The sequence below is a fragment of the Sturnus vulgaris genome, chromosome 2, assembly GCF_052056855.1.
Source record: "Sturnus vulgaris isolate bStuVul1 chromosome 2, bStuVul1.hap1, whole genome shotgun sequence".
Taxonomy (NCBI): domain Eukaryota; kingdom Metazoa; phylum Chordata; class Aves; order Passeriformes; family Sturnidae; genus Sturnus; species Sturnus vulgaris.
The window spans coordinates 101,553,722-101,579,394 of record NC_142244.1 but is presented as its reverse complement, the minus strand read 5'-3'; the positions used below and the strand labels follow the sequence as shown (position 1 = coordinate 101,579,394).

The following is a 25,673-nucleotide window of genomic DNA, read 5'->3' as shown; positions in this document are numbered from 1 at the left end:
TTGGAGACCACACAACAACCCTTGTTTTTTAATCCTATTTCTAAAACAGAAATCGGCTTCTTTATTCTCCAGTTAGCTGTATAACTTTCTGCCGGTTGCTTAACCCAAGTAACAAAATAGTGTCAGATAATTAATTCTTTAAAGTGTTAGATTCATTTTACAGTGAGACGTATGGTTAATTAAATTGAGAGTGACACATACCATTAAGTACCAAACCTGAAAGTGGAACACCTTAGTTCTAGTCTTACTTCTGGATTTCTATTAATTTTTATTTCAAAGGTAGTTTTTCTCCACTTGCTGTCTTGGTAAGTAGTTTTTTGCCCTGTTTCTATAGAGCTGTCCTTTTCAAACTGTGCAGAAAAATTAGATTACAGTGAAAGAGAAGGTGTTAGAGTACATCAGATGTGCAAAATGTGTTTGCTGTCTGTTTAGACAGCCTGTTGCAACTGTGTCTGAGGGAGTGCACTCTCTTACCTGAGATTATTTCCTGCTCTTAGCAATAGGTTTCAGTTGGGCTGTGCTTCAGTAAACACATCTTGGTGCCAAAGCCAGGCCAAGCAATTTTTCTTCTAGACATTCACTCCTGCTCTGGTGTTTTGCAGGGCACTGAACTGTACTAGAACTAAATATAATGTGTTGAGATTTTGTTTGTTTGGGGGGATTGTTTGGTTTTTTAGGATTTTTAGTGCTGTCCCTTAGACAATTGTAGCATCATCCGTGAGCGGCCTGGGAGCTGGAGCACACAGCTAAGAGAGAAGGGGAGCAGAAATTGCATAAGCTGGTTTTGTAGCTGAGGAAAGAAAAATGTCCATGGAATCATGGTTTCAGACTGCCACAAGCTTGCCAAGGAATCACATCTGCTCTTACTTCAAAGCCTGTTGTAAGGGAACGTTTTCCTTTTTCTTGGGAATATTGCATTGCTTGTAGATCTACTTGATGAAATAGTCCATTTCTTTTAACTCATTCTCTCCTCAGCTAGCAGATGGAAACTGTCAGTGTAGATATTTGGGGTTTTAATATCCTGAGGATTTTTGGTAATTCTTTTTCATGATTGTCATGACTTGTGACTGAAAGCTTAACATTGCAGGCAATTACTCCCACTGAAAGTATTTTTTTCTCCAAATTCGTGTTTTCCAGTCAGCTAGAGCATTTGATTTTTCTGTATAGGTGAGACTACTTGCATAATAAGATAATGCCTAGCTGTCTTTGGAGATCAGACTTCTGTTAAAAATGGGAAGGGGAAAGTTACATGATGTCATGGGGAATCCCTTTGTCACATCTTCTGAAGCACAAAGTTTTATATTTAAGAATAGGTTTTAAAAGAAGTCTATTTTCCCCAAGCTAGCTTATAGCTAGAACGAGGCTGTATAAAATCATCATTCTGCTATAAAATCATCATTCTCTTACAGTAAGCTTCCACGATTTCAGTAAGTTACTTAGTGTTCCATAGTAACCTTCCAGCAAGCAGGAGAACACACTTTAGCAACCAAGAATATTTTATCTTTACAGATATGGGGGTAAGTCACAATTGTTTGTATCTTGTAGAATCCCACTGATAGAAACTTGTTCTGCAAAGCTTTGCAATTGATAAAGAGTAGTACTTGAGATTCCAGCCCTGTGGAAATCCAGAGCTCTGCAGAAATTAAACTCCTTGAATATCCTGTGTACAAATCCTGATTTAAATCCCTGTTTTGGTGGAATTCCTTGAGGCAAAGATTTTTATTTTCCTCATCTTATGCCCAGTTCATTCAAGTATGGGCATAATAAAATAGTCTGATTCTATCACCTCAAAAAAAACCCTTATGTAGGTTTATGGTGAAGGTATTTAGCTTTTCTAGGAAGATGAAGAAGCTGGCATTTTGCATGGAGAAACCTGTGTGGGCAGAATACTTAACACAGCAGATAGGCTCGTGGGAAGTGGCATTCAAAGAAAGAACTAAGAGTTTTTAATCAGTAGGAATGAGTAGAGATTTTAACTGTTAGTGTGAGCTGCACAAGATTAGCTCAGGTAGCATTTAAGATGAAAAAGCTCACAATGTGCACATGCAGCAGTAACAGAAAATAATTCATGATTTGAAATATGCAGACAAATAGGTGAACACATAGGTCAGTCTGAAATCATGGAAAATTAAAAACACATCAAGACTGGAGAAGGTGCAATATTTCCTTGAAAAACAATGTGCTAAGTAAGCAAGCAACTGGAAGTCAGTAATGCCATTTAACACTTGGGAGGAGCAAGTCTGTTACCATATCTCCCATTGTGTGGGGCAGCACATGGCAGGCTGCTGAGGGTGGGCACCTGCAGACCTGAGGAGAAGAGTGTCTGTATAAGAAATGTTGTCAGATGGCATATGATCACTGGCTGCAGTGAGCTGAGGGTTGGATGTATAAATACCAAGAGCTAAAAATGGTGCAAGAAACCACACAATGCTGGGTATGAATCTTTGATTAAAAATCTGACATAGATAATTACTCTCCCTACTTCTATGTCCTTTTAATGTTGCAAAGTCTCTCCATGGAGACTTCTTTCTAAATAAGGGAATTTATTTGGGTTTTGGTTTTGAAGTTGTTTCTTTTCCTTGATTTGTTTTGTTGGGTTGTTTTGTTTTTTTCTTTTAATGAAGAGGATACATTCTGGACAGGAATTTTTTTTTTATTACTACTAAAGCTTCTCAAAGGATATTACAAAGAAAGAAAGAAATGTAAAGTACATCAAACTTACAAAAAGTGTGTGACATTTTCTCTTTTATAAACTATGAGAAACAAGGCATCTGAGTTTCTAACGACCTTTGGGGAAAATAGCTTGTCTTAGGTCATAGTCTTGCTGAAAGTAAGAAGTCATTTGTGTGCATATGAAGGACCAAATGCAGTGAATGGCTTATACACTAATTACTATCTCCTGCTTTTGACAGTCCCTGAGCATGGAGGTAGTTGTCTTTATTTTATTTGTTCACTTTTTTTTCAGCTAGTACACACCAGATAAAAAGTCATCCATAAAAAGTGGGAAAAGTGGTGAAGGGAGAACTTTCCAAAACTTTCTTTCATGAGACCTAGAATTACTAATGATGGCCCAGGAACGTAGCATGAGTTGGGTAGGTGTGCTGGTTTTGACTGGGGTAGAGTTTATTTCCTTCACAGTGACTGGTATATGGGGCAGTGTTTTGAATCTGGACTCAACACAGGGTTGAATATATAGAAATGTTTCTGTTATTGCTGAGCAGGTTTACATAGAGCCAAGGCCTCTTCTCCTTTGCCTACTGCCACACTGGTGAGGACCTTGGTGCTGCATGGGACTCAGCGAGGAGACACAGCTGGGACAGGTGACCCCAACTGAACAAAGTGATATTCCAGGTCATCTGACATCATGCTCGGTATATCATGCTCAGTGGGGGGAAGAAGGAAGGCAAGGGCATTTAGAGTGATAGAGTTTGTCTTCCCAAGTCACTGTTACGTGTGATGGAGCCCTGCTGTCCTGGACATGGCTGAACACCTGCCTACCTCATAAAAAAAACCCAGAAGAAAATCAGAGAGGAGCTTCCAGCAGTGCTGCCTCAGCTCTCTGCCTGCAAGAACTAAAGGCAAAGAGCAAGAGCCGCAGGCAAGAGAGAGAGCTCTGCCTGTGCAACCCCGACTTTAAAAAGCCCAGCACCTGCCGGCCCTGCCGTTCCATTTCTGGATCCAGCGTCTTAGAGACACTTCCCATTTTGGGCACAGATAGATACAGAATACAGTAACCTTTTGGGTTACCCAGGACGCTGGGTGCATGACAGAGCTGGACTTCTTTTCTTCATGGTTGAAGAATTCTATTTACTGTTTTGGAAAAAGATGCCCCAACTGGTTTTGGCCAGGTAATGATGACTTCACAGCAGAGCTGGACTTGGTAGGAGTAAGTTAGTTTTGAGAAGAGCTTCAAGAGAGAGAAAGAGCATCTTTGAAAAGAAATGGAACTGATCAACTGGGAAAACGTCAGCAATGCTTTTCCTTTGTGTGGAACCAGCCACCACTGCAGCTGCCTGCCTGCCTTGTGAATGTTTGCAAAATACTGTTCCTTGATTGGAGAAAGCTTGCCAGTAGTTGAAGCTGCATGCTGTAAAAGAAAGTATATTTATTTTACTCTGTGTGAAGTGGAAGGAGGAACTACTTAGGATTGTGTAAAAATTACTTGTTTTACATTTATAACTTGGCAGCCCAATGACTTGTGAATTTGGAATGTGAAACTGATCTGAGAGTGAGCTGGGGACTTCATTACTGCAGGCTGAGAATTAGTGTTTTGATAAACCATGCTATCTGCTTCATGGATGAGTATATGTTGTGTGCTTCAGAGAAATTCTGCTTGTTTCCATAGACTTGGGGTTATAGACAGTTTAAAATTTTGTTTGTATTTCTGTTGTCAGATTCTAGTTGTCAGCTTTTTGAAGAGGTAGTTGCACATTTAGCTGAAGTTGTACTGCTTTGTATTGTTTTTATAGTAAACTCTGATGTAGTGGATAGAACCCAAACTGCTGGAAATTACAGCACTTCTGCTTCCCAGCCCTTGCCCCATCAAAGATAGTTTAGTGTGCATCACAACAGGACAATACTTTCATTGTTATGTATTCCTTATGTTTATTTCTGACTGGAGATACTGTTTTTTGAAGAGCAGTAGTTTACATGCTCATTTAGTTTTATGACTTCTTTCCTTGATAGTCTGTAAAAGCAAATAATGCCACCTACTATGAGGATGATGGAAACACTGGAGCAAGTTGCCCAGAGAAGCTGTGGATGTCACATTCCTGTCAGTGTTCAGAGCCAAGCTGAATGGGGCTCTGAGCTACTTGGTCTGGTGGACATTGTCCCTTCCTGTGGCAGGGGGGTTGGAATAAGATGATCTTTAAAAGGTCCCTTCTGACCCAAGCCATTCTGTGATTCTGTAAATGACTGTGGAGTTTGTTACAGTAGTATCTGTGCACAGATAACTGATTTGAAACTGCAATGTATTCCACACAGCTGCAGTGGTATTACCAGCAGCAGCTATCATGTTCTGTGCTCAGATTCAGCCTTTGGTGCAAAAAACTGTGGGTCCCTATAGCACATTTCTGTCCTGAGCCTCTGCCTGGATACTAAACCTGATTTATGTTTCTAAAACTCTGTAATACAATCACTTTGGGATTTTTTTTAACCAGTAGCTATGGAATAGCAGAAATCAAGTTAGAAAGTTAAGGGCAGTATATCTGATTAGTGTAAAGTAAAACACTCCAGACATACATCAGGTAATTATGAGAATGGAATTTAAATTGGCATTACAATTTTGATTTTTACAGTTAGGATCTATAGATTTATTAACTACTCTGTGTTGAGAAATGGAGATTGATGCACACTAAACTGTAATCCACTCACCCATCATGAAGCTTCTGCTAGAGATCCATTTAATTTCCAAACAGAAGAATTAATTATCTATCTCCAGAGAAATATTTTTTCTTAAGGATCAGTGTGTGCAGTGAGCTATCAGACAGGATTCTACAGCAAACAAGTGAGGAAGCAGCTGTCTCTAGCATGCATCGAACTAAAGACTAAAAAATGGAACTATGGAACTAAAGAATAAAAAATTTCCGTGGACAATACAGAAGTACAAGGAATTATCTGGTGTCCCAAGAGAGCTAACAAATATGGGTCCAGTTCATTGCCTTGCCAATATTGCTGTGCTGTCTACAGTGGGAGACATTAGTTTGCCAGCATTGTCAGTCTTGTTTGGGTTTTTCTGTCTAAAACCATTCAGTGTAATTTGCATCAAGTTCGTGTTAAAAGCATGTTGTGTAGTTGAGGCAGACTGATGTCCCAGGAAGTTGGTTTCAGTGGGGTGTAAGGTATAGCCTGGGTGCTATACCTTGTCTCAAAATGCTGAGCCCTCTGTAGGCAGTTAGTTTCTTTAATTCAGATCTTCTGGTTAAAATGGCCCAACACCAAATAAATCTGACTCTTCCAAAAACACATATGGACTCGAATGTATATTTCCTTGTGAATTCTGGCAGTGCAGCCTAATTCAGGGGTGTGCCCTTAAAGCAGAATCACAGAAATGGCTTTCTGGAATAGATCACTAATAACTCCTCAAGCCCTTCACAGCCAACACGAAACTGTGAATGGTGTTTCAAATGACAGGACAAAAGCTTTCTGTGTCTGCCAGACAAACAGATCCCAAACTTGAAGTTTCTGATCATATAGTTTAAAATATCTGGGTTTTGTGAATGCCATACAGGGGATAATTCCTTTAGGAAGGCTGACAGTCAGTTGGCTGCTCGGTACAGTACTTTCCAGTATAAAAATAAACTGCAGATGTTTGACACAGAAATGTCAGGATATTTAACTTTGGGTTAGGGTTTGCAGATGTCATGTGTGTTGTGGAAGCTAAATCTCTGCTTCAGGGTGAAAGAGGGAAGAGATACATGGTATCAAACGCTGAGAAGCATGTCCTGTGTGTGACCAATGCATCCTGACCTGTGGACACTCGGTCCTTTTTGATGTTTAAAAAAAGCTTAATGCTGTTATTAGTAGTGAACTGTGCCTGCTACACGGTTTTGAGGATGGTTGTTATTGAGGAGTTCAGCTGCCGGGTGATTTTCTCCTTCTTGTAGAAATGTCCCCATAAGAGGGGAGTTTTATTTAGCACTTTGATGTTTTAACTGCACAAGCATTGTTTGTTTCATCAGAACAGTACCCAGGAAGTGGAAGTAAATTTGGACATGCACAATCGAGTTCTTGCTTCCAATCAGGCTTACCACAGAGCATTTTTGTTGACAAATTGGTTCAAATGTTTCACCTCTTGAGTTGTTTTAAATCCTCTTTAAAAGCCCTGATGCGTGCATTTATGTTGGTGCTGTTTTGTTTGTTTTCAAAGCAATAAAGTAAGTCTGCCAGCTTTGAACTTTGCAAGTCTTGAGAAATGGCTGAGCTTGGACAGTTTATCTAGACACGATGCTTACAGCTGTGTTTCATTGAATGCACTTAATGGCAGACATGACAGACCTATTTGTTCATTTTCACATAGTAGTAACTGATTACATTTTCTCTTGGCTATCATTCAGCTAAAGTTGCATTGTCCTGTGCAGTGTTTCCTTTCTCAGGATGCTAAGTCATTATTTTGGAAACAACTGTCCTTTTTGTTTGGATTTTTTTGCTATAGGGAGTGGGTTGGGATGTTTTGGTTGGGCTGTTTCTGCCCCTTTGGAGGGGAAGGGGAGTTATGTTTTGTGTTTTTGTTGTTTTGTTGTTTGAGGTTTTTTAGGGCATGTGCATTTCGGGAAGAAATGGAGCAATGTTGATTTTTGCTTAGTAGTACTAATACAGAGGTTTCCTACAGTTTTAGGATTCAATTCCAGGATCTTCTTCATTTCACCCCATTTATTCCAGCCTGGCATTATCATGATATTTAGTAGGAATTTCTCTTTATGCAAAATGAGTGCAGCTGCACCCTAGAACATGTGGATTTTTCCTTTCAGACGCAGCAAAAATATGAATATATAATATTTTTAAAAGTTAAAATAAAACATGATTGGTTGATAGCCTAGTAATTTACATCTCTTACGGTTTTTTTGTCTAGGGAGGCAGCAGCAGCTGGAAGCTGAGGACCCATACGTGGAGGCTGATCAAGACCTGCACAGGAGGGTGGAGCGTTCTGTGGAGCCGCCTACAGAAAGACCTGGGGAGAGGCGCATGGCAGAAATGAAGAAACTGTATGGTGCTCAAGCTGCCAAAATCCAGGCAATGGAGGCTGCCATGCAGCTAATCTTTGATAGGAACTGTGATAAAAAGCAGCCCAAATACTGGCCCATTATTCCCCTTAAGCTGTGAATACCTGGACTGTGATCTGACGAGGCATGGTGCTATAGGGTCAGGTGACTCAGGTTGGGCTGTTGAAAGAACAAACTGCAAATTTTGGTTTTGGGCTTTGGGGGAGAGTCTGGCAAGGACAGCATGTATTTCTTTGGCCTTTTTTTCTTTTACAGTGTCTATCAGTGATGCTCACAGTCCATTCAACTCACATACAGTTGTCAAGTAGTAATAGGACGGACAGGAATATCAAACCTGTCTAAAATTCACTCATCTGATACCCGATTGCCATGACCATGCTTGCAAGAAACATAACGTCCATACCCAGTGAACTGGGAAAACTTAAAGCAGTGCGAAGAAGAAAATTATTTCAGGAATTGTCTTCTCTTCCTGTTTAGGAATTTTAGTGATCCCATTTTCTAGTCTTATTTATCGTAGTAGTATTAGGATCTTGTTTCACACAGCATAGCTTGAAGTGTTATGTCTGCTAATCTTGGGTTTTTTTGAGAACCAGGAGCCCACTGGCCAAGATACAACTTATCAAATTACCATAGCCCAGACATTGGAACTCTTTTTCAAAGGTTTATAATAAAGCAGGAAGTTTTTCTTCCAGACTGATACTTGTCTGGCAGGAGTTTGACTCCAAAGCAACATTATATAGAAAAACATTTTAATGAAGGGGTGGGAGGATTAGGCAGAAGCCTGATGTGGTCCTGTCTGTTAGAGATCTGTTTAGCAGAAGAGAAACTTAAGAGGACACAGCACTATTGGAGCCAGTGCCTACAGTGATTTTTATCATTCTAGTAAAAAGCAGCAATGGGCTTGAAGGCTTGAAGCTTTAAAGAAGGCTATAGAGAGTGATAGACTGTATCTGACTAATGTATATGGAGCTGTGGAAGCCAGGTAGCCCTGTGGGCTGTGTCTGTTTTAGGTACAGCTTTCCAGTGGCCAAGTGCATAGGACGTGCACAAAATTTAAACATAAGCAAGCAGATGTGTACTCATCCATCTACACAGAGATGTGCCTCTGTGTGTGCTCATCCATCTGCACGAACTGTTTGGTTCTGCTTCTGTCACTCTTTACTTTGGGGCAGTTGTAATTGCCCCACACCAGATGGAGTGAGGCACACTGGTGACTTCTGTAAGAGAGGCCGAACTGGCCCCTCAAGACCAGTGGCTCCTTAGAAAATGGTACCCTGAACACTTAAAAGGACTCTCTCTCTGTGAAGCTCTGCTGATGGGCAGTAGTTCGTGTTGCAACATTTTCATGCCAAGGCAAAGGAACTGTCTGCTGGTTTATTAGTGACATACTCATCTGCCTTCCTGGCAACAGAGGAAGCCTACAATTAAAATTTTTGCTTCAGTTCATGCTGACCGAGTGTCCAGAGTTTCTTGGTAGTATGTGTAGTTTGTAGTACACCCAGCAGTTGCTGTGCGCTCTGCAGGAGCCAGCTGCAACAAAGCAAGTCTGCTGTTTGGAATATCTTTGCTTTCAGTAGTAGTTACTGTTTTTTCAAAGCAACATTTCCATGTTAGTTCCATCTCTTTCCCTTCTGATGTGACCAGATGAAGTTAAATTGAACACTGAAATTAAAAAGCCTCCAGTTTCCAAAACTTATTTCTGGTGTGATTAATCTGAAAAACCTCAGTGAGACAGGAGAGAGAAAAGGATTATTAACAGTCTTGCATTTGTCCTCACTCTTGTATTTGGCGGGTTTTGTCAAGAATTCTGTGTTTTGTTTGGATTTCCTTTCATTGACCAAATAAATTTTCTTCTTAACACCTTGTAATTTACTTTTATTTTTTTATATAAACAATCTTCCATACTTAGAACACTTCAGTTCTTAGATGGTAAAGCTTTCTTTTAGCTGCTCTATTGTTTAAGGAAGATTGTACTCAGAGCAGGAGTGGTTTTAACATATGGAGAAGCACGAGGAGTGTTGACAGGACTTTCACAGCAATGTCAGGCAGTACCACACATATATGATGTGGTGCAAAATGAATGGGAGGGTTGCTGTATCCACTGGGGGAAAACCCTGTCACAGATTAACATGTATAAATTCTTCTGTTCCTGTTTGAAATGTTTCCAGTGTGGTGATGGTGTTTTCCCTATGCAGTTCTGTTCAGAAAAAAAAGGAAGAATGGGTAGGGTAGGACTGGGCTTACTTTTCAACACAAGTTCCAGTTCTTGCTGTGGTTGATTCTTCATATCCAGCTGGTTCTGCTAGCAAAAGCAGAAATTCTGGTCTCAAAAAGTATTTGTAGAGACCTCATACAAGACAAACATTTAATTCCTTTCCTACTTCCCATAAAATGTAAAGTAAATTTATAAAAATAAATGTATATAAAGGAAATTACCTTGCCTTTGGTTCTTTGAAGTATTTTTAAGAGAGTTTAATATACTTAGTATGCTGTGAAGTTAGAAGGAAAGAGAACTGGATGAATTGTTCCCTAGGAACTATGTGCTAACTCCTGAATGGGGGAATACCCTACTGAAGACTTAAGAGTTTGCTGCCAAATAATCTCATTTCGGGGCATGGGCCAGCAAAATGGGACATCTGGCCAACTACTGCCAGGTGTTTCCATTTTGCTGGAAATTGAACAGAACTTGAAAATTCTGTGTTGCAGTTCTTTTACACTATCTCCCATATAATTTTACATTTCTGATAAATAGCTCACATAAAATCATGTGATCATGGAGAAATGCAGCAGCAACTCAAAAATGCCACTTCAGTCATCTGTAACATTCACTATATTTACACACCTGTATTACACCGCAGTCCTCAGTCGTGGGAACATGTACACTTTATTCCCCCAAAGTTACAGTGTTCCTAGATTAGAATGCTGCAGATTTGATTCTTCCTTCTCCAGAAGGTTGCACCTTTGTTTTCAGTTATGCCAACTGTTGGTATAGTCTTGCCCAAAGGGAATTTTTCACTTGCTGGTGGTACTGTTTCTCATGAGCTTTTCCCAGCTCCAGTAGAAGGAATTATACCCTGAAGTCACAAGTTGTCATCTTATCAGTCTAGATTTCAAAAACTGGTTTCCTCATTTTTTGCATGCAAATCAGCCTTATTTTCAGAAAAGTTTGTGATTGGTTGAAGAAGCTTTGAAGATAGGAGAATAAAGTAATAGGTCTTTTTTACTAAAAGCATTTTTAAAACAAATGAGGAAAAAAAAACCCTTTCAGAATTAGTGTGATATAAATGTAACATAGAAAAGAGGCAATGATCTGTTTCCTACCAAAAGAAAAATTGGATACTTTTATGCATTGGTGACGTTGTCAAGGGCTCTTGTTCTTTTAGAATTATTTCCCCATACAGAAGCTGACAGCTCAGTGTGCCTGTGTGTACAGGCAACCTGAGAAAAGATTCAACCCTTTTGATGAGCATAATTTTCTCAAACATTATGGATAAGTACTTATCCTTTTTGACAGGGGTCTCATTAATGGCTGGCTGCAAACATCTCACACTTGGAAAAAGCGTTAAGCAACCTAAATTTCTCTAACAGCCTATATGAAGGATAAACATCACATACATAACACATATGGATTTGGTCACTTGTGTCTTTCTCTAAGTAAAAGATTCTCATTCATTACATGAAATATGCTGTTAATATTGGTGTCTTCATCTCTTGTTGCATTAATAGCAGTCTAGCTCTTGATGTAGAAATTGAGAAAAGCAAGACACAGATTCAGCTGCTTGAATTTTAAGTGTGATTTTTGGCATGCTGGGCTGAACATTTTGGCTGAAAGAATTAGAGAGGGGCCAAGATTATTGCCCAAAATGTGAAATACAGTCTGTCAAAAGGAAATATCCCAACTCTGTTTTCCTTCTGGTTTCTTAAAAATGTGAGCTCCCGCAAAATGTATTATTTGATAGATAATGTATTCATGCTGTGACAAAAATCTTTTTTCATGTTTGTGTGCTATTCAATTAGCTGTCTACCCTGTTGTCTCCTATGTTCCTGCATGGAGAGTCCAAAGGATGTAAGTTCTTATGGGCTCTTTTCTAAGTAGAATAGCAGCCTGTAAGGAAGTCTGAGCTGCTTCTGAGGGGTGGTTGTAGCCAGAGTGTGTTCAAGGCTTCAAACCTCTTCCTATATTCCCACATAGCTGGAATTGCTGAGCTGGCACACAGTGACACGTGCAGAGGAGCTCAGGGTGGGTAGGTGACAGACCATGACGTTGCCATTTGTGTGTTGTCTTGGAGAGCTGGCTGTTATAGCAGAGCAATTGCTTGGACTCAGTCCATTCTTTGGAATTGGTTGTACAGGCATCAGCCTCAGCTATTAATATTGACAGGCCAGGAACGGCACAGTCTTGCTTGGCCAAAAGTGGAGAAAGACTTGCTTCTCTTGAGCTTGCAAGGAGTAACTGAGATTCTCTGTGCATGGATTTCATTACACAGTCACAGAAGAAATTTTTTCCCCATTAATCATGAATCCTTGTCTTCTAAGAAGGCAAGCAAGCAGAGTAAATGCAAACATACATAGTTTTTGAGAAGAAAATACTTTTCAGCCTAATGCCAATATCACTGCTGGTTCCCTAAAGTACATTGAGATCTTCTGCCTGCAAAGCCTTTTGAGAAAACAAAATACACATAACTGCTATACTCATGACTGTTGTTTTCAGCCATCCTAAAGACATACATTTTTGGGGAAGAAGGAATAAGAAAAGTGGAAAGGATTGGTGGAGATCTTTCATGAATAAGAGTTAAAAGTGGTCCTCCTTAACTTTTAGAGTTTGTTTTAAATAAAAGCAACAATTTCTTGACTCAGTAGGAAGTGAGACATAAGTCTATGAGGAGCTGTTAAAAATAAATTACACCACTGTCTTCAGATGTCCATAATCTGGACCTTACTGATAGCTGGGAAGGGGTAAAAAAACACTGTTTTATTCATGTCCCCTAGGCAACTGCCATCAGGTGTTGGTAGGAAGATAACCAGATTTCTGATCTGTTTATAGGGATGTTCAGAATCTTTCCACATGCTTCTACTGAAGATGAAGATTGACATACCAGTCCTGAGGTTCAGCTTTCAGCTATCTAATGCATTCTTCTTTTCCAGTTACTGCAACCCCTCCTGTTTGGTGACTCAGCTCCACCAAGGTTTACTGGCATTGAGGTCAAAAAGAGTCAAGTTGGAAGACACCTAGTGCTAAGTTGTTTAATGTAATCCCGTTTACTTGTTATTTGGCTGAGATTCAGTAAATCCTTTTGGTCTATGCTTGTAAAAGCTGCTGGCGTGAAAAAGCATTGTATTTCAGCAATTCTGATACTCACATAGCTGTGGTACTCCCATCCTTTGCATTGGACAGGAAAATATCTCAGTCATCATGTCTGGTTTCTCCTACCTCTGGCAACCAACATCATCTCATACATTTCAGAAACTAATTAGGAAATTCCATTTCCTCTCACCTCCACGTCTGCTTGTTAAGACTGCAGGGCCTGCTTCTCACTTGCAAAGTGTAATAAAATACCAGGAACATCACAAATTTAAGTTGTCCTTTCTCAGGGTTGCAAAAAATGTGTGGTTGCAGATTATGTATCTTGGGCTTTTTAAAAATTAAGATCTGTGATATCTTTCCTGTGGACAAAAGGCAGGGACTTATTGTTGTAACAGAAATAAATTCTTGAAGTATGTTTTTACTTAAGCAATAACTCATCAAAGGCCACGTTTCTGGTCTGTAGCATATTCCATGAAGTGGTTGAGTAATAGCTGAAGGCTTCCCTTCGCTTTCATGTCCTTTCATGAAAAGTGGTGAGGTTGAGCTAAAACTTCAGCCAGTTATGCTGCAATCTGCTTGAAACACGCAAGTTTCGTCAGTTTCTCCAAACAGAATAATTCTTAAATGTCTGCAGAATATAAATCTGAAATGGACTGTAAACCAAGAGCAGTCAAATAATAGACTGCATAATGGGAAGGTAGTAGTATTCACTACTCTTTATCAATTTTTTTTACATGCGTTGGTGAACTTAGAATTTCCAGTAATGCCAGACCACGCTGCACTAGAGAAAAGAAAATATTTGTTGAGCAAAACATGACATTTTCATTGATACTGCTCTGCAGAGTTGTGTCAGCAGTGCCACAGCTGCTTTGTGGTCCTGTTTTGGTGTCACCGCCCTGGGTGTTGGGGGCACATAGGAAGTCCTTCCTTGGCACTCCTCAGAGAAGCCCTGTAGCTGAGCATGCTCATGGCAGCTCTTTTTGTCATTATCCTGGCCCTGTGGTCCTTGCCACCTTTTTCTGCTGGCTGCTGGACTTGGACATGCCAGCTGTACTCTTGCTCTGAAAGGATGCTGAGTGTGGGGTATGTGTGATGACATGATGGTCCCATGGCAACAGGCTGTGATATCATCAGTGCCAGATGGTGAATTCTTTCAGGGACACATCAGAAAGAACAGCTGTGTTGTGCTATAGAAAATCCTTACTCCAGAACTGCTCTTCTCTATCACCACAGAAAATAGAGAAAATGACAGACAAAATTTTCCCTCCTTTGCTTTTCCTGTTGAGCAGATCCTTCTTCGGGTCACCTACAGCTCCAGCGTGAGAGCATAAACATGTATCTCCAGAGCTCAAAAGTGCTTTATAGAGAACTTTTAACAAGATTAGTTATTTGCCCTTCCTAACTGTTTTTTACTATGCAGACCTGCTTTGGAAAGATGTCCTGTACTTTCTCTGTCAACAGCAGTTAAATCTTGTTTAAAAGCAGAAAAAGAGCTGCCTTACTGTCTCTTCCCTTCAATAGCTCTTTTAGTTTAGCTGTGTTACTTGCATTTTCAAGTCTAACAAAATGAAATCTGTTCCTCTGGCATGGTTAGAGCTAAAGCTTTTTCGTGGTAAATACATTGATAATAATTAGCAGCACTAGTGATTTGTGTTACTTTTGGAAACTGTCATTCCAGGCACAGCTTGCAGTGTGGTAGTCCCCAACAGCATGGCAAATCACCTCAATCCAAGAAGGTAACACGTCCTACTGGAATAAAACATAACAACTGCTTATATTGTTGAATTTTTTAAATACCTTACTAAAAACCAGTAATTAAACAATTTTGTTTTGCTAGTTTAACTTCCTTCATGACAGACTTTTGAAGTAATTTTGTAAATTTATGTAAAACCATTAAAATGCTAAAAAAATCCAGGAGATTCTCAAGTACAAGACAGATTTTTTTCATTCTAGTAGGGTGCCCAAAATTATTATTATAATTGTAAAGAAAATGTGTCCAAAAATTGTGTTGTGCTTCTTGATTTTCCAACGTTATTTAAATTTTGTTGTTTACAGGATTAAAATTTGAAGCCTTTTTTATATATATTTCTTAGCCGAGCAACCTTTAAAATGTTGAGTGGCTTAGAAGCTGCACTTTCGAGGCCTGAAATATCATCTGAATGTATACTAAATATAGGAAAAATGCCTACACTGACTTTCCCACCGCTGCCACCCCCATGAAGCTACCTGGAATTAAATGACTGTGCCCTGTGATGCGTTTTTCTTGGCCACATCTGTGACACTTTATATCTCCAAGAATCCAGCTGAGCAGTTTCCTGGGCTTCTCGTTGCCACAGTTCTTTTCAGCACACCTTTCTTCTTCCTCCCTCATGTTCTTTTTGACAAAGACTCCTTGCTGATTATGTCCCTCCACTCCAGCACATGCTGTTCTGCAGCCTGATGATGCTCTCTCAGCTCCTACACTCCTGTCTGCCTCACACAGAGAAGGCAAAAACTGTTGTCTGGGCACTCAGTTGCCAGCAGAGCACATGAGAAGGACTAATGGAGATGACCAGATTTTCTGGTCACTGCCTCTGGCACTATGAATGCTGAAAGCAGAAAGTACCAAGACCCTTCCCACAGCATTGCCCCTGGCCTGTCAATGGGTAAGGGAAGATTTTTCTCTCCTCTTTTCCTAGCTACAAGAAGATTTCCTCCCTGCTGTGCAAATGGTGGGAATTGTGTCACTGCCAGTTTATTTCTCCCCACTGCAGCCAATCACCCAAAACCTTTCTAAAGTTGCAGTGCAATGAACCACCACGATCCTGTTGAACACTAGGGAAAGCTTTTGTAAGACTTTGCCGTAGTAGGAGTAACAATTGCTGGATACAGTGCCTGGCCTGCACAATCCATCTGTTAAATTTATGTGTCTCGACAGCACATCTCAGTCAACTGCACCTCCAAGGGCAAGGAGTAACTGTAACTTGGGAGCTCAGCCATTTGGAAGACCAACTAGGCAACTGTGATCTATTACCACCCAGCAGATGAGGATGTTGCTAAGGCAGTTTCTCGATGTAAGAATGATTTTTATCTCTTTTTTCTCTGTTTTCAGCCCTCTTGGCCAGCTGGCATCCTGTTTTTAACTTTTCCAGCGGGCATTGGTTCAGTTTGGCGTGATCCTTCAGAGTGTGAGCAGTAGCCTATTTAGAGCTTCAAACACATAAAGACTGACTGGCTGGAACCCCAGAGAACAACCTAGCAAGAGGCTGACAAGGGCACTTAGCCAGACTATCTCCAAAACACTATTATTTAAAGAACCTGATACGCATGTTAAGTAAACATCAAGTATGCAAAACCCAGTACACGTAACATGCAGATAATAGCATAAGGTAATGGGCCCTATCTCCAAATAAATAATAGCACCCTCATAACCCACAGGCAGTTTCAACATTTTCTGTTCACTTTCAATGTCCTCTGGATGGGTCATATCTATAACACAAACTCCCACAGGCTCCAGCAGGAGCTGGATTTTAGTATTAAACCCTGGCTAAAATGAGGGAAGGAAATTTCTCTTGCACACAAACAGGCAAAAGCTCTAGAATAAATGTGATCCAGGAAGTTATTATATAAAGGCATTGATAATTTCATTTGCATATAAAATAATAACAACAAGAACGGAAGCTAAATTATCCCATACATACAGAAACCCTGGGTGTTCAGGATTGGCTATTCATTATTCTCTTGTCATATAAAGCAATTCAGTCTGCAGCTGCATTTCTCTTACAAATCCAATTCAATCAAGAGAACCGAAACATCATTAGCAAACCCACTGATTTATCCACCAGTAAAGTGCTGATACAGGCCTCTGTTCCTGCTGCTAATAAATTTTCTGCATAGCAGTGTTGGCTCTCTCTAGGGATCTCTCATTATTCTAATGACTACAGATTTCTAACTTAACCACTGGAATTTTTAAGCCTGAAAGCTGTAACGGTAGGGTTCAAAACCTGTGGGAGTCATAGGGAAGAAAGGACATGAGCCAAAATACCCAGTTGCATCAGAGATGTGTCTAGATGCAACTGTGGATAGAGCAACACCTGGCACCTTAGAAAATTGCTGTAATAGGACTTTTTTCCCCTTTCTGATATACATTATCTCCTGTTTTGCTCATCACTTCCTCTCCATATTTCCCTCAGTGGGCTTGCCTGCAGAGAGAGATTTGCCTCTCTCTCTGTACCTTTCCCTGGTACTTCCCTTAACTGCCAGCCTGCCAGGCTCATTTACCTCTGCCTCAGCCCCTGTTGTCTACAGAACTGCAGGATATGCTCTGATAACACCTGGTAGGTGTTGTCTCCACGTCCTCCTGCACATAATGTACCACCAGGGTTCTGGGGAGTGGCGTCTGAGCTCATCACAGCATCACTGTTGGTACTTCATATGCATGAGCTCTTACACACTATTTCAAGGCCTGAGCATGCACTTCTGCTTCCTTTCCAAGGTGGACTGCAAGCAGTGTCACTTCTAGCAGCCCAATGAGTGTTAGAAGTAATGTTGTCTTTTGGGAATAATTTTACAACCTGCAGTTTCTGTGGCTTCTTTAACGGCCTTGGCTCAATTTGTCTGCCAGGATCTTGTGATGTTTGGTTTGCCTGTGGCCCTTTCATCTTTTAAACACAAAGAAGCTATTTCCTTGGAATATTGAATGGCAGAATTAATGTTCTAGGCTATCTGGCAGTTACAAAACACTCATGTTCAGCCTGGACTTTATTAAAAAAAAAAAGTACAAAAAGTAAGAATCTAGATTCACCTATGACAGTATAACGTGTTTAATATAGTTTTAATAAAAAGTTTTATTACATTCCTCACTTGGAATATTTTTTTCAACTTGCTGAACATGATATCCAGGAGAACAAGAATTAAATAAAAAGAGTTAAAAAAATGTTCTCTATTTTAAAAACACAGGCACTCCTATCTAATGTATGCTATAAATAAAGGATAAAATTATTACCGATGTAAGATACTTGACACTTTCATTTACTTTTTTATCTCTCCTAATTGAAGAATGGATACATGTGGGTGACTAGTGTGTTCAGCTTTTATGTTTTAATCATGGACTTCTGCATTTGCAAAAAATTAGCTGTCTGTACTGAAAGTAGGAGGAAAATGCTCTTGTTTAGAATAGGCATTTGTATTTTTTTTTTATCACCAGGTTTATTAATCTAGGAAATGAGAAAATTACATGAATCTTCCAAGCTCAACATTTAATATCAAAATGTCATCTTGTTATTTTTCAAGTTCCTCAGTTGCATTTAAGTTGGGCTTTCTGGTAGGGCTCTCACTCAGCTGACCAGAGTGGCTTGAGCTTTTCTACTCCTGAGAGTCACACTTCTGGCAGGTCTAGTGTGCTTGGCTTCCTGTAAAGTCAGAAGGAAAGGGAAGCATTTCCATGATGTCAGCAGATCTGAAGCCACACCTTCCTCCCAAAACCACATCTCACAGAGCTGATGGAGGATGTTGTGTCTTCAAGCTGCTTCTGATTCCTCCTAGTGAAAAACCTGTTAGGGCTGTGGTAGCTACTGTGGCTCCCACAGCCCAGGACACCCATCCACTGCATCCTGTTGGCACTGTGGGCACACCAAGGGTGTTACATTTTTGCTGGCTAATGGAGTCTTTCCCATCTTTCCTCCAACACATCACATTTTTGCCACAAACCACAGCTCTGGGTATAGCCACTTGCCAGAACTGGACTGTGCAAAGCAGGAAGAGAAGTACAGAAGCAATAAAACATACTGTGTGTGGGGAGGAAAAATCCCAACACAAACCCCAAACCAGTATTTTGGAATGTGTGTTAGTAGAAAACTAAAGCTGAGCGTCCCTTTAGGAGAGAATTTAACTCAGCTTTGTGATACAGTTTAAGGCACCATTCACGTTTACAGAACAGCATTAAAACCTTCTGCAATCAGTTACAAGCTTCTACCTAATGACAGAAGTGAAAAAATGAGAACTAAAGTGAAATCAGCTGGCTGTTTCTCACTCTCCACTGCCCAACTAGAGCAGGAAAAGTGTTAAAATGATTCCTGCAATTTTCCTCCCCAGTTTTTTTATTTTGATTTTTCAGTTTGCAAAAAAGGCACCTGAGAATGTTCTTAAATGCTCTCTGTGCTTGCCATCAAAGGAGTTTTCTACTTTGGAAAAAGAGAGAGAGCCTTGTCTCAAAATGTACTTTGCCAGGAATTCTGTCCTGATTAGGCTGCCTTGGAGCGTTTTCTTGGGAGGTTGCCATTCTGAAGTTGTTGGATGGCAGCCATGTGTTCAACGCTCTCAAAATAAAGTCTTTTCCCTTAATTTGCAGTGCAACAGAAAACTGAGGTTAAACCTATTGATGCCACTGGAGGGTGGGGCTAACATACATATGTATGCAATTATTTTCAGAATATTGCAATGAGTGCATATATGCTCACACAGAGGTTGCTCTGAAGTTGAACATTAATGTTCCTTGGGTCTGCATTTTGCCCCTCTCCGGTTTCTTCATTCGCAAATTATTCCACATTCAAATCTCCCCAGCGGTACAAATGAAAATGTTGGATAATCCATACATTTGAGTCAGCTCCTCCTAAAAACCCCAGGCTGGCCTCTCCAGCCCACATGATCATACCTCACAATAGGAACTTAGCACAGCACTTCAATAAGTGTTTATATCCAAGCCTTGTAGACTGAACTCATCATCTCTGATCAATCTCAAGTGCATTTTTGAGCCCAATTGTTTTAGAATGAGGTATGTGGAAGAATGCCTTCATAGGATTATTGTATCATGATTCACATAGCAGGAGGTAAGACTTTTCTCTTTCTCACTTGGACAAAGGGTTGTCAGCATTTCTACATTTCACAGATCCACTCAGGAGGATGAAATGAGATGGGCTGCACATGAAAGGAAAGGTTGTATCCACTTGTGTTTTTTCCTGTGTAACACTCATCTGTTTTCAGATTGTTGGTGTACTCTTTGACTTGCAAGCTTTCTGCTCTATATAATGCTTTAATGAAACCACTCATGCTTTCTCAGACCACATATTATTTTCTACATGGTTCCCTACCAGCTGTGGGTTATATCTGTGGCTTGCAGACAGAGAAGAGCATAGAAGCAAGTGTGTGCATCCAGAATAAAAACATCTTATACCATGATCTTCCCTCTGGTGTCCCCCAGACCTGGATCTCTCAGGGACACTCACAGAATATTCATGCATATAAGTGAAAAATTCTGTGCTTAGGGTAAGGTCCCTTAAGTAGGCCTAAGTAAAAGCAGAGGTCCTAATCAATATATTAATCCTTTGTTTCCAATGATATCTCCTAATTTATTTTTGTGCTTCTAAAATCACAAAGCAACATTGTTAATTTCACAAATGAGTTCCACAACTGGTATATGAAATAGAGATGAGTCCATCTCTTAACACTGAAGATGTATTTAGTGCTCCATAATTAACCAAAATGATAATCACTAATTTTCAGATAAAATTGACTCTGCTGCATTGGGAAAAAATATGAATTTTGTTGAGTATATAATTACATATATTTTCAAAGCAACCACTGCTTATATTTACATATTGAGAAACAGTTGTTGGAAATGTGACCTACTTGGTAATAAGAAGCAGTTTTCATTTTGAAGACTACTTATTTCTTATACTATCATACCTGAATATTAAATTTCAGGAGGAGTATCTACATGTTGGCTAAACCGTATCAAATTACTTCTCATTTTTTATCTTTCCCTTTCTTTCCTTTCCCCCAGATTAAACAGTGCCAAAGATCTGAACAATTTTGTTCAGCATTTTGCTGGACAAGCTTTGCAAACAGCTCTTTGCAGTGAGCACTAAAAAGTGGTTTTGGTAGCAGCAGTTGGAGTCTAAAGTGGATCAGCTTCACATAACAAGTACAAAAGACATAGGAGAGCATGAGTCATTCCCCTTGATCTACCTCGAGATGCTGAGAGGTGACCACACAGGTCATCTCTTCTTTACACACAGATATAAAGTGCACAAAGTGTACAAAGGGATCCAATTGTCACCTCACTTCTCTTTAACATCCACGGCCTCTGTGAACAGATCACATGGGAGAGAAAAAACTCAGTATGCCTCAACTGTACGTGGAATCACAGAAGCTCAATACAGTGAGGATGGCTGAACCCCCCTTGAGAAAGGCCTCAGAGAACACTCACTGCAACTAAAGTCAGTTTTTATCACTTCTAGTTTCCTTAAAGCTGAAATACATTCATGTTAACATTCAAAAGGAGGCTGCTTTATGGGTCCCTGATTTTATAAGGCTTTGGAAATTTGCAGGATTTTTGCAAAAGCAGAGTAGCACCCCACACACTCAGTCTAATCCTCTGGAAAGTGGCCATGACTGCTACCCACTGCCACTGCCTATGTAGTAGTCAGATGAAGGAATATCATGATTAATCATTAGCTTCACTGTTAGCAGAGGGAGCCATGGGATAGGGCCTCACATACAGCTGATGTGGGAGCTGAGAACCCACCGAAACACACAATCATTAGCACATATTTTTATTAAACCACTGTATTTAATCCATCGAAATGTTTAGTCAAAGCTAAAGCATTAAGTGGAAACACACTGCCTTTGATTCTGTTTTTAATTGAGAAGGTTTCCTACCTAGGGCAATCTGTCTAGTTAGACAGCCTGAGGAAAGAATGAGAATGGAAAACAGAGACAAACAAACAGATAGCAGCAGCTATCACACCATTCCATCCACAAAAAAGGGATTTGTTTTAGAGCTAGCTCTGCAGTGAAGTGGAGAAACAGATGGAGTCTGGTAAACTAAAACAACAAAAAAAATGAATTATATGCAATGAGCCTTCCCTTAATCTAGAAATCAGTTTCACCACCAATTGCTGGAAATGGTCAAACACAAATTTCATACTGATCCCATGCCCCTAGTTGCAACTAGTGAGACCCCCACATTCCATCTTGCCTCTTCTTGATTAATCTTGAGACTGAAGTTAAATTTTCTTCTGAACATCAAATGGCCTCCTTAAAACATCTCCAGAGAGGAACACACTGCTCCAGAATAGGTTAGGAGGTAGTCCAAGCATACTGCTACAGGGAGTGAAGGTGTCTCTTGAAACACCTGGTATCATGATGTTAGTATTAGGGTAACTCTGCATATAGAAAAATGTTTGCAGGTTGTCACCTAAACTATGGAAAACGTTTTAAGCACCCATCGCAGACAATGACATTAATAAATGCAGAATTCTAACCTTCACTTTCTCTTTTGTGGAACAAACCTGCAACAGTCATTTTATAATCCCTTGATGAAGAGATTGTTTGCATCAGTCTGACTTCCAGCATCGTTTACTGCAGGCCTTTAGCCCTTCCTTACAGCTACCAGCTATAGCACCCAAGGAGCCATTCAAATACAAAGACTTGCTGAAATGCTGCACACTTCAGCCTTTCTCCTCTCTTTCTCCTCTACATTGTGTGCTAGATGCAAGAGCAAGAGCATGGACCAGAATCCGGTCACAGGGCTTTTCCAAACAGGGAAATACCTATTTTTTCCAGACATCTTGGTTCTGAAATGAAATCCATTAATTTCTATTCTTAGCAGAAATTTCAAGTATTTCTGTCTCCTTGACCTCAATTGAATATTACAATGTAGTTTTACTTAAGGAACCAAAACTTCTGTCAACTTCTCTCTTCACTTATCAGAGGCTTGGTACCTCTGTGAGTGGAAATCCCCGCTGGCTGCTGAGCCATAACCAATATTTGGACAGCTGTTCTTTGCTTTACCCTTTGGAGAGAAAAACTACCAGCATTTCTGAGCATGGCAGAAAGTGAGTCCCTCTTCTCACTGCAAATGTGTTGATATGGAAAACTTCTTCTGCAATCCCTTAGGAATATCTGCCTCATACTTCAGTGTAAGTGTGTAAACCCAGTCTGGACAGCACTGACCAACTTCCCTTGAGGAACTCGTCCTATGGTTTTCAGTGATGCAAAGTTCCCCATAAGTACAAGTACAATCAGAATTAAGGGACATTTTTCTGATTCTATTATAATGCTGTAGGAACTTCAAATAATATACATTTCAACTAAATTTTATTTTCAAAAAGAAAATTAATTTATACTTTCACCAGTGCATAGTGCTGCACACAGTGGGATGCTCTTACCATTTGTCTCTTGTTCCTGCCATATTTTAGTGCTATTTAGTGCCACTCTACTTAAGGGCCATGTGCTATTTCCATAATTAGTCTAATTTTTCAAAGGTGCATAGCTCATCTACTTTAAATCCCAGTGGGGTCTGGAAGCAGCTTGCTAGTGATCAGCTTAGCTATGATTTTTTTTCTATCTTTATAAAATGGCTTACTCCATCAATCCACTATTGCCTGTTAGACTAGAGGCACTTACTCCCTGACCCCATGGTGCTTGCATGGTGTTGATCCCACAGACCTTACTGGAAAAACATATATGCTCATTAATCAATACAAAATCCTCAGATCATTTTGGCCCAGGAGACTGTGATTTTATGTTAATGGAAAAGAAACCACACTAACATTGCAACTTTATAAAGGGTGCACACACTATTTTGGAAGCAGGGGCCTGAATTTCTGAAGTATGAACTAATTTCCCTGAAAATTACTGTTCACACTTGTGTCACTCTTTTGCCTTTGAATTTTATTAATATGTTCTTAAGTAATCGATCTCAATTTGAGGTGAAAAATATAGTTACATAATTGAATAGATGAATGATCTATTCAATTGTTAATGATCATAGGAGGAAATGAAATATATCCTTGCACTGCACATAAATAACAGAAAATTAGTGTATTATTATTGTGGCAAAGAAAAAGGAAATGCTTGCCAAGTACCCAGTTAATGTAAATCAGCACAATCTGATTGATATTAATCACTGTAGATGCACTTATTCTGTCTAAAGCACTGGCCTTTTCAACTGAAGCAATCAAATTGCTCTAATGGTAAAAGTCCAATTCAGGAAAGAAACTAAACTGAAAGAGCTGACTTTGCCATGCCTATCATCAGTGTCTGCGAAGGTTCACTCCTGTGTGACACTGTCATTTTTACCTCCAACACGTCTAGGTAGGGGAAGGGGCTACTGGTAATCTCCTAAGGGAGAAGCCACCCGTATGCCCCCGAACTACCCGGTTTGTTACTTCCAGGTCCCTTTCACCGAGTTTTCCCAAAGCCAAGGCACATTCCCCACAGTGCTTAAGGAATGACAGAGTCCTGCGAGCGCGGTGATGCTCGGCTGGAGCGCCGCTCGAGTGGCAGCTCCCGCAGTGCTGCGTGACGCTGGAAGGGCGTGAGGCGCTTCCGAAGGTGCTGCGAAGGTAAGAATGGCACTGCTGAGCACGGGTATGGGCAGCAACGAAACCATGCTGTGTTTGAGCACACCGTGCCCTTGCCATTGTCACAGAGAAACATTCAGGGGCAGGTGTCTCTGAAGGTCAAGGGTGCCCGGAGCACGGAGGGGCAGGAGTGCTGCCCGGCCGCGGCCGCCCGTCCCTGGAGCCGATGAGGGCCAGTGATGTCCCGCGGGAGGAGCCGCGGGGGGGCGCTGTGCCGCCTGCCCCGCGCGGCCGGGCCGGGCCGGGCCCCAGGGGCGGCGCAGGCGGGGCCGCCCCGCCCCTCCCGCCCCTTGCTCCCGCCGCTCACTCCCGCCGCTCACTCCCGCCGCTCCCGCCGCAGCCGAGCCCGCCAGTGCGAGAGCTGCGGCTGCTGTCCTCCGCTAGCCCGCTCCCCCGGTACAGCACAGCCCGGCACGGCAGAGCGAGCCCCTGCCCTGCGTCCCCCCCTCCGCGCCGCCCGGACCACGCGAACCAGCCATGGGTAAGCGAGCGCGGCTGCGGCAGAGCCCGCACCGCGGGGCCGCAGGGGAGCCCGGCTGCGGGCAGGGGGGGAGCGGGGCAGGTGTGGGGGCAGCCCCAGCGGGCGGCAGGGCAGCAGTGCATCCGCCTGTTGAGCGCCCCGGCAGCGCGGGAGGGGGAGCGGCCGCCCCTCCGCCCGCCGCGCTCGGCGCCGCTGCCACAGAAACTCCGCGCAGGGAGCGGGAGCGTGGGACGGGAGCGGGGAGGGACACCCTGTCCGGCGGGACAACGGGACCTGCCTTGTTCACCAGCTGCAGAGCGCTCCCTTCCTCTGAAAATAAAGCATTGATGTGGATGATGATGATGATAACAATAATGCAGAATGCGGGATCTGCGGGTAGTTTCGGAAGCGGTTGTACGCGACCGGCCCGGAGCTTCTCCATCCTGCGATCCATCCCTCCGAGGCCGAGGAAGAGGCGCGCTCGGGGGGGCAGGGGCGGCCGGAGCGGCCCCGGGTCTTTCCGCGGGTCTCGGTGCCGCCGCCCGGTGCTGGGGACTGGCTCGGTCTGACCCGGCTCCCCCTCGGGACAGGGAGAGCAGGGGGTGCTCAGCCCCGCTTCGCCAGAGCCGCGTCCCCAGGGGTGCGGGTCAGTTTTTGCCGGGGTGTGAAGTTTGGTCGGGAGAGGGGGGATAGCCTCGGGACACAGGGAGGAGAGTGGAGATGGGCAGTGCTGAGCACTCCCGTGTGCCAAGCGCGATGCATTCCGGTGTGAGCAGCAGGGAACCCTGCGGGCCATTGGGATAACGGGCTGCGCTGTTCCCTCTGCAGCGGTGGAGAGA

General features: G+C 41.7%; 2 protein-coding genes across 6 annotated transcripts in view; both read left to right on the top strand.

Moving 5' to 3' along the window:
- GEMIN8 (gem nuclear organelle associated protein 8) overlaps nucleotides 1-9,592 on the top strand; it is a 28,557-nt gene extending 18,965 nt beyond the window's left edge. Inside the window, exon 5 of one of the 2 annotated variants that reach the window (XM_014875868.2) lies at nucleotides 7,574-9,592. In XM_014875868.2, the coding sequence (XP_014731354.2) occupies nucleotides 7,574-7,824 (251 nt within the window). In that variant the 3' untranslated portion in view covers nucleotides 7,825-9,592. The other variant, XM_088160212.1, reaches the window with a different exon arrangement.
- A 15,060-nt stretch (nucleotides 9,593-24,652) lies between these two features.
- Nucleotides 24,653-25,673, top strand: part of GPM6B (glycoprotein M6B) — a 106,715-nt gene continuing 105,694 nt past the window's right edge. The window contains exon 1 of one of the 4 annotated variants that reach the window (XM_014875821.2): nucleotides 24,653-24,855. In XM_014875821.2, coding sequence (XP_014731307.1) covers nucleotides 24,852-24,855 — 4 coding nt within the window. In that variant the 5' untranslated portion in view covers nucleotides 24,653-24,851. The remainder of the gene's footprint in view (nucleotides 24,856-25,673) is intronic. The other 3 variants (XM_088160208.1, XM_088160207.1, XM_088160206.1) reach the window with 3 other exon arrangements.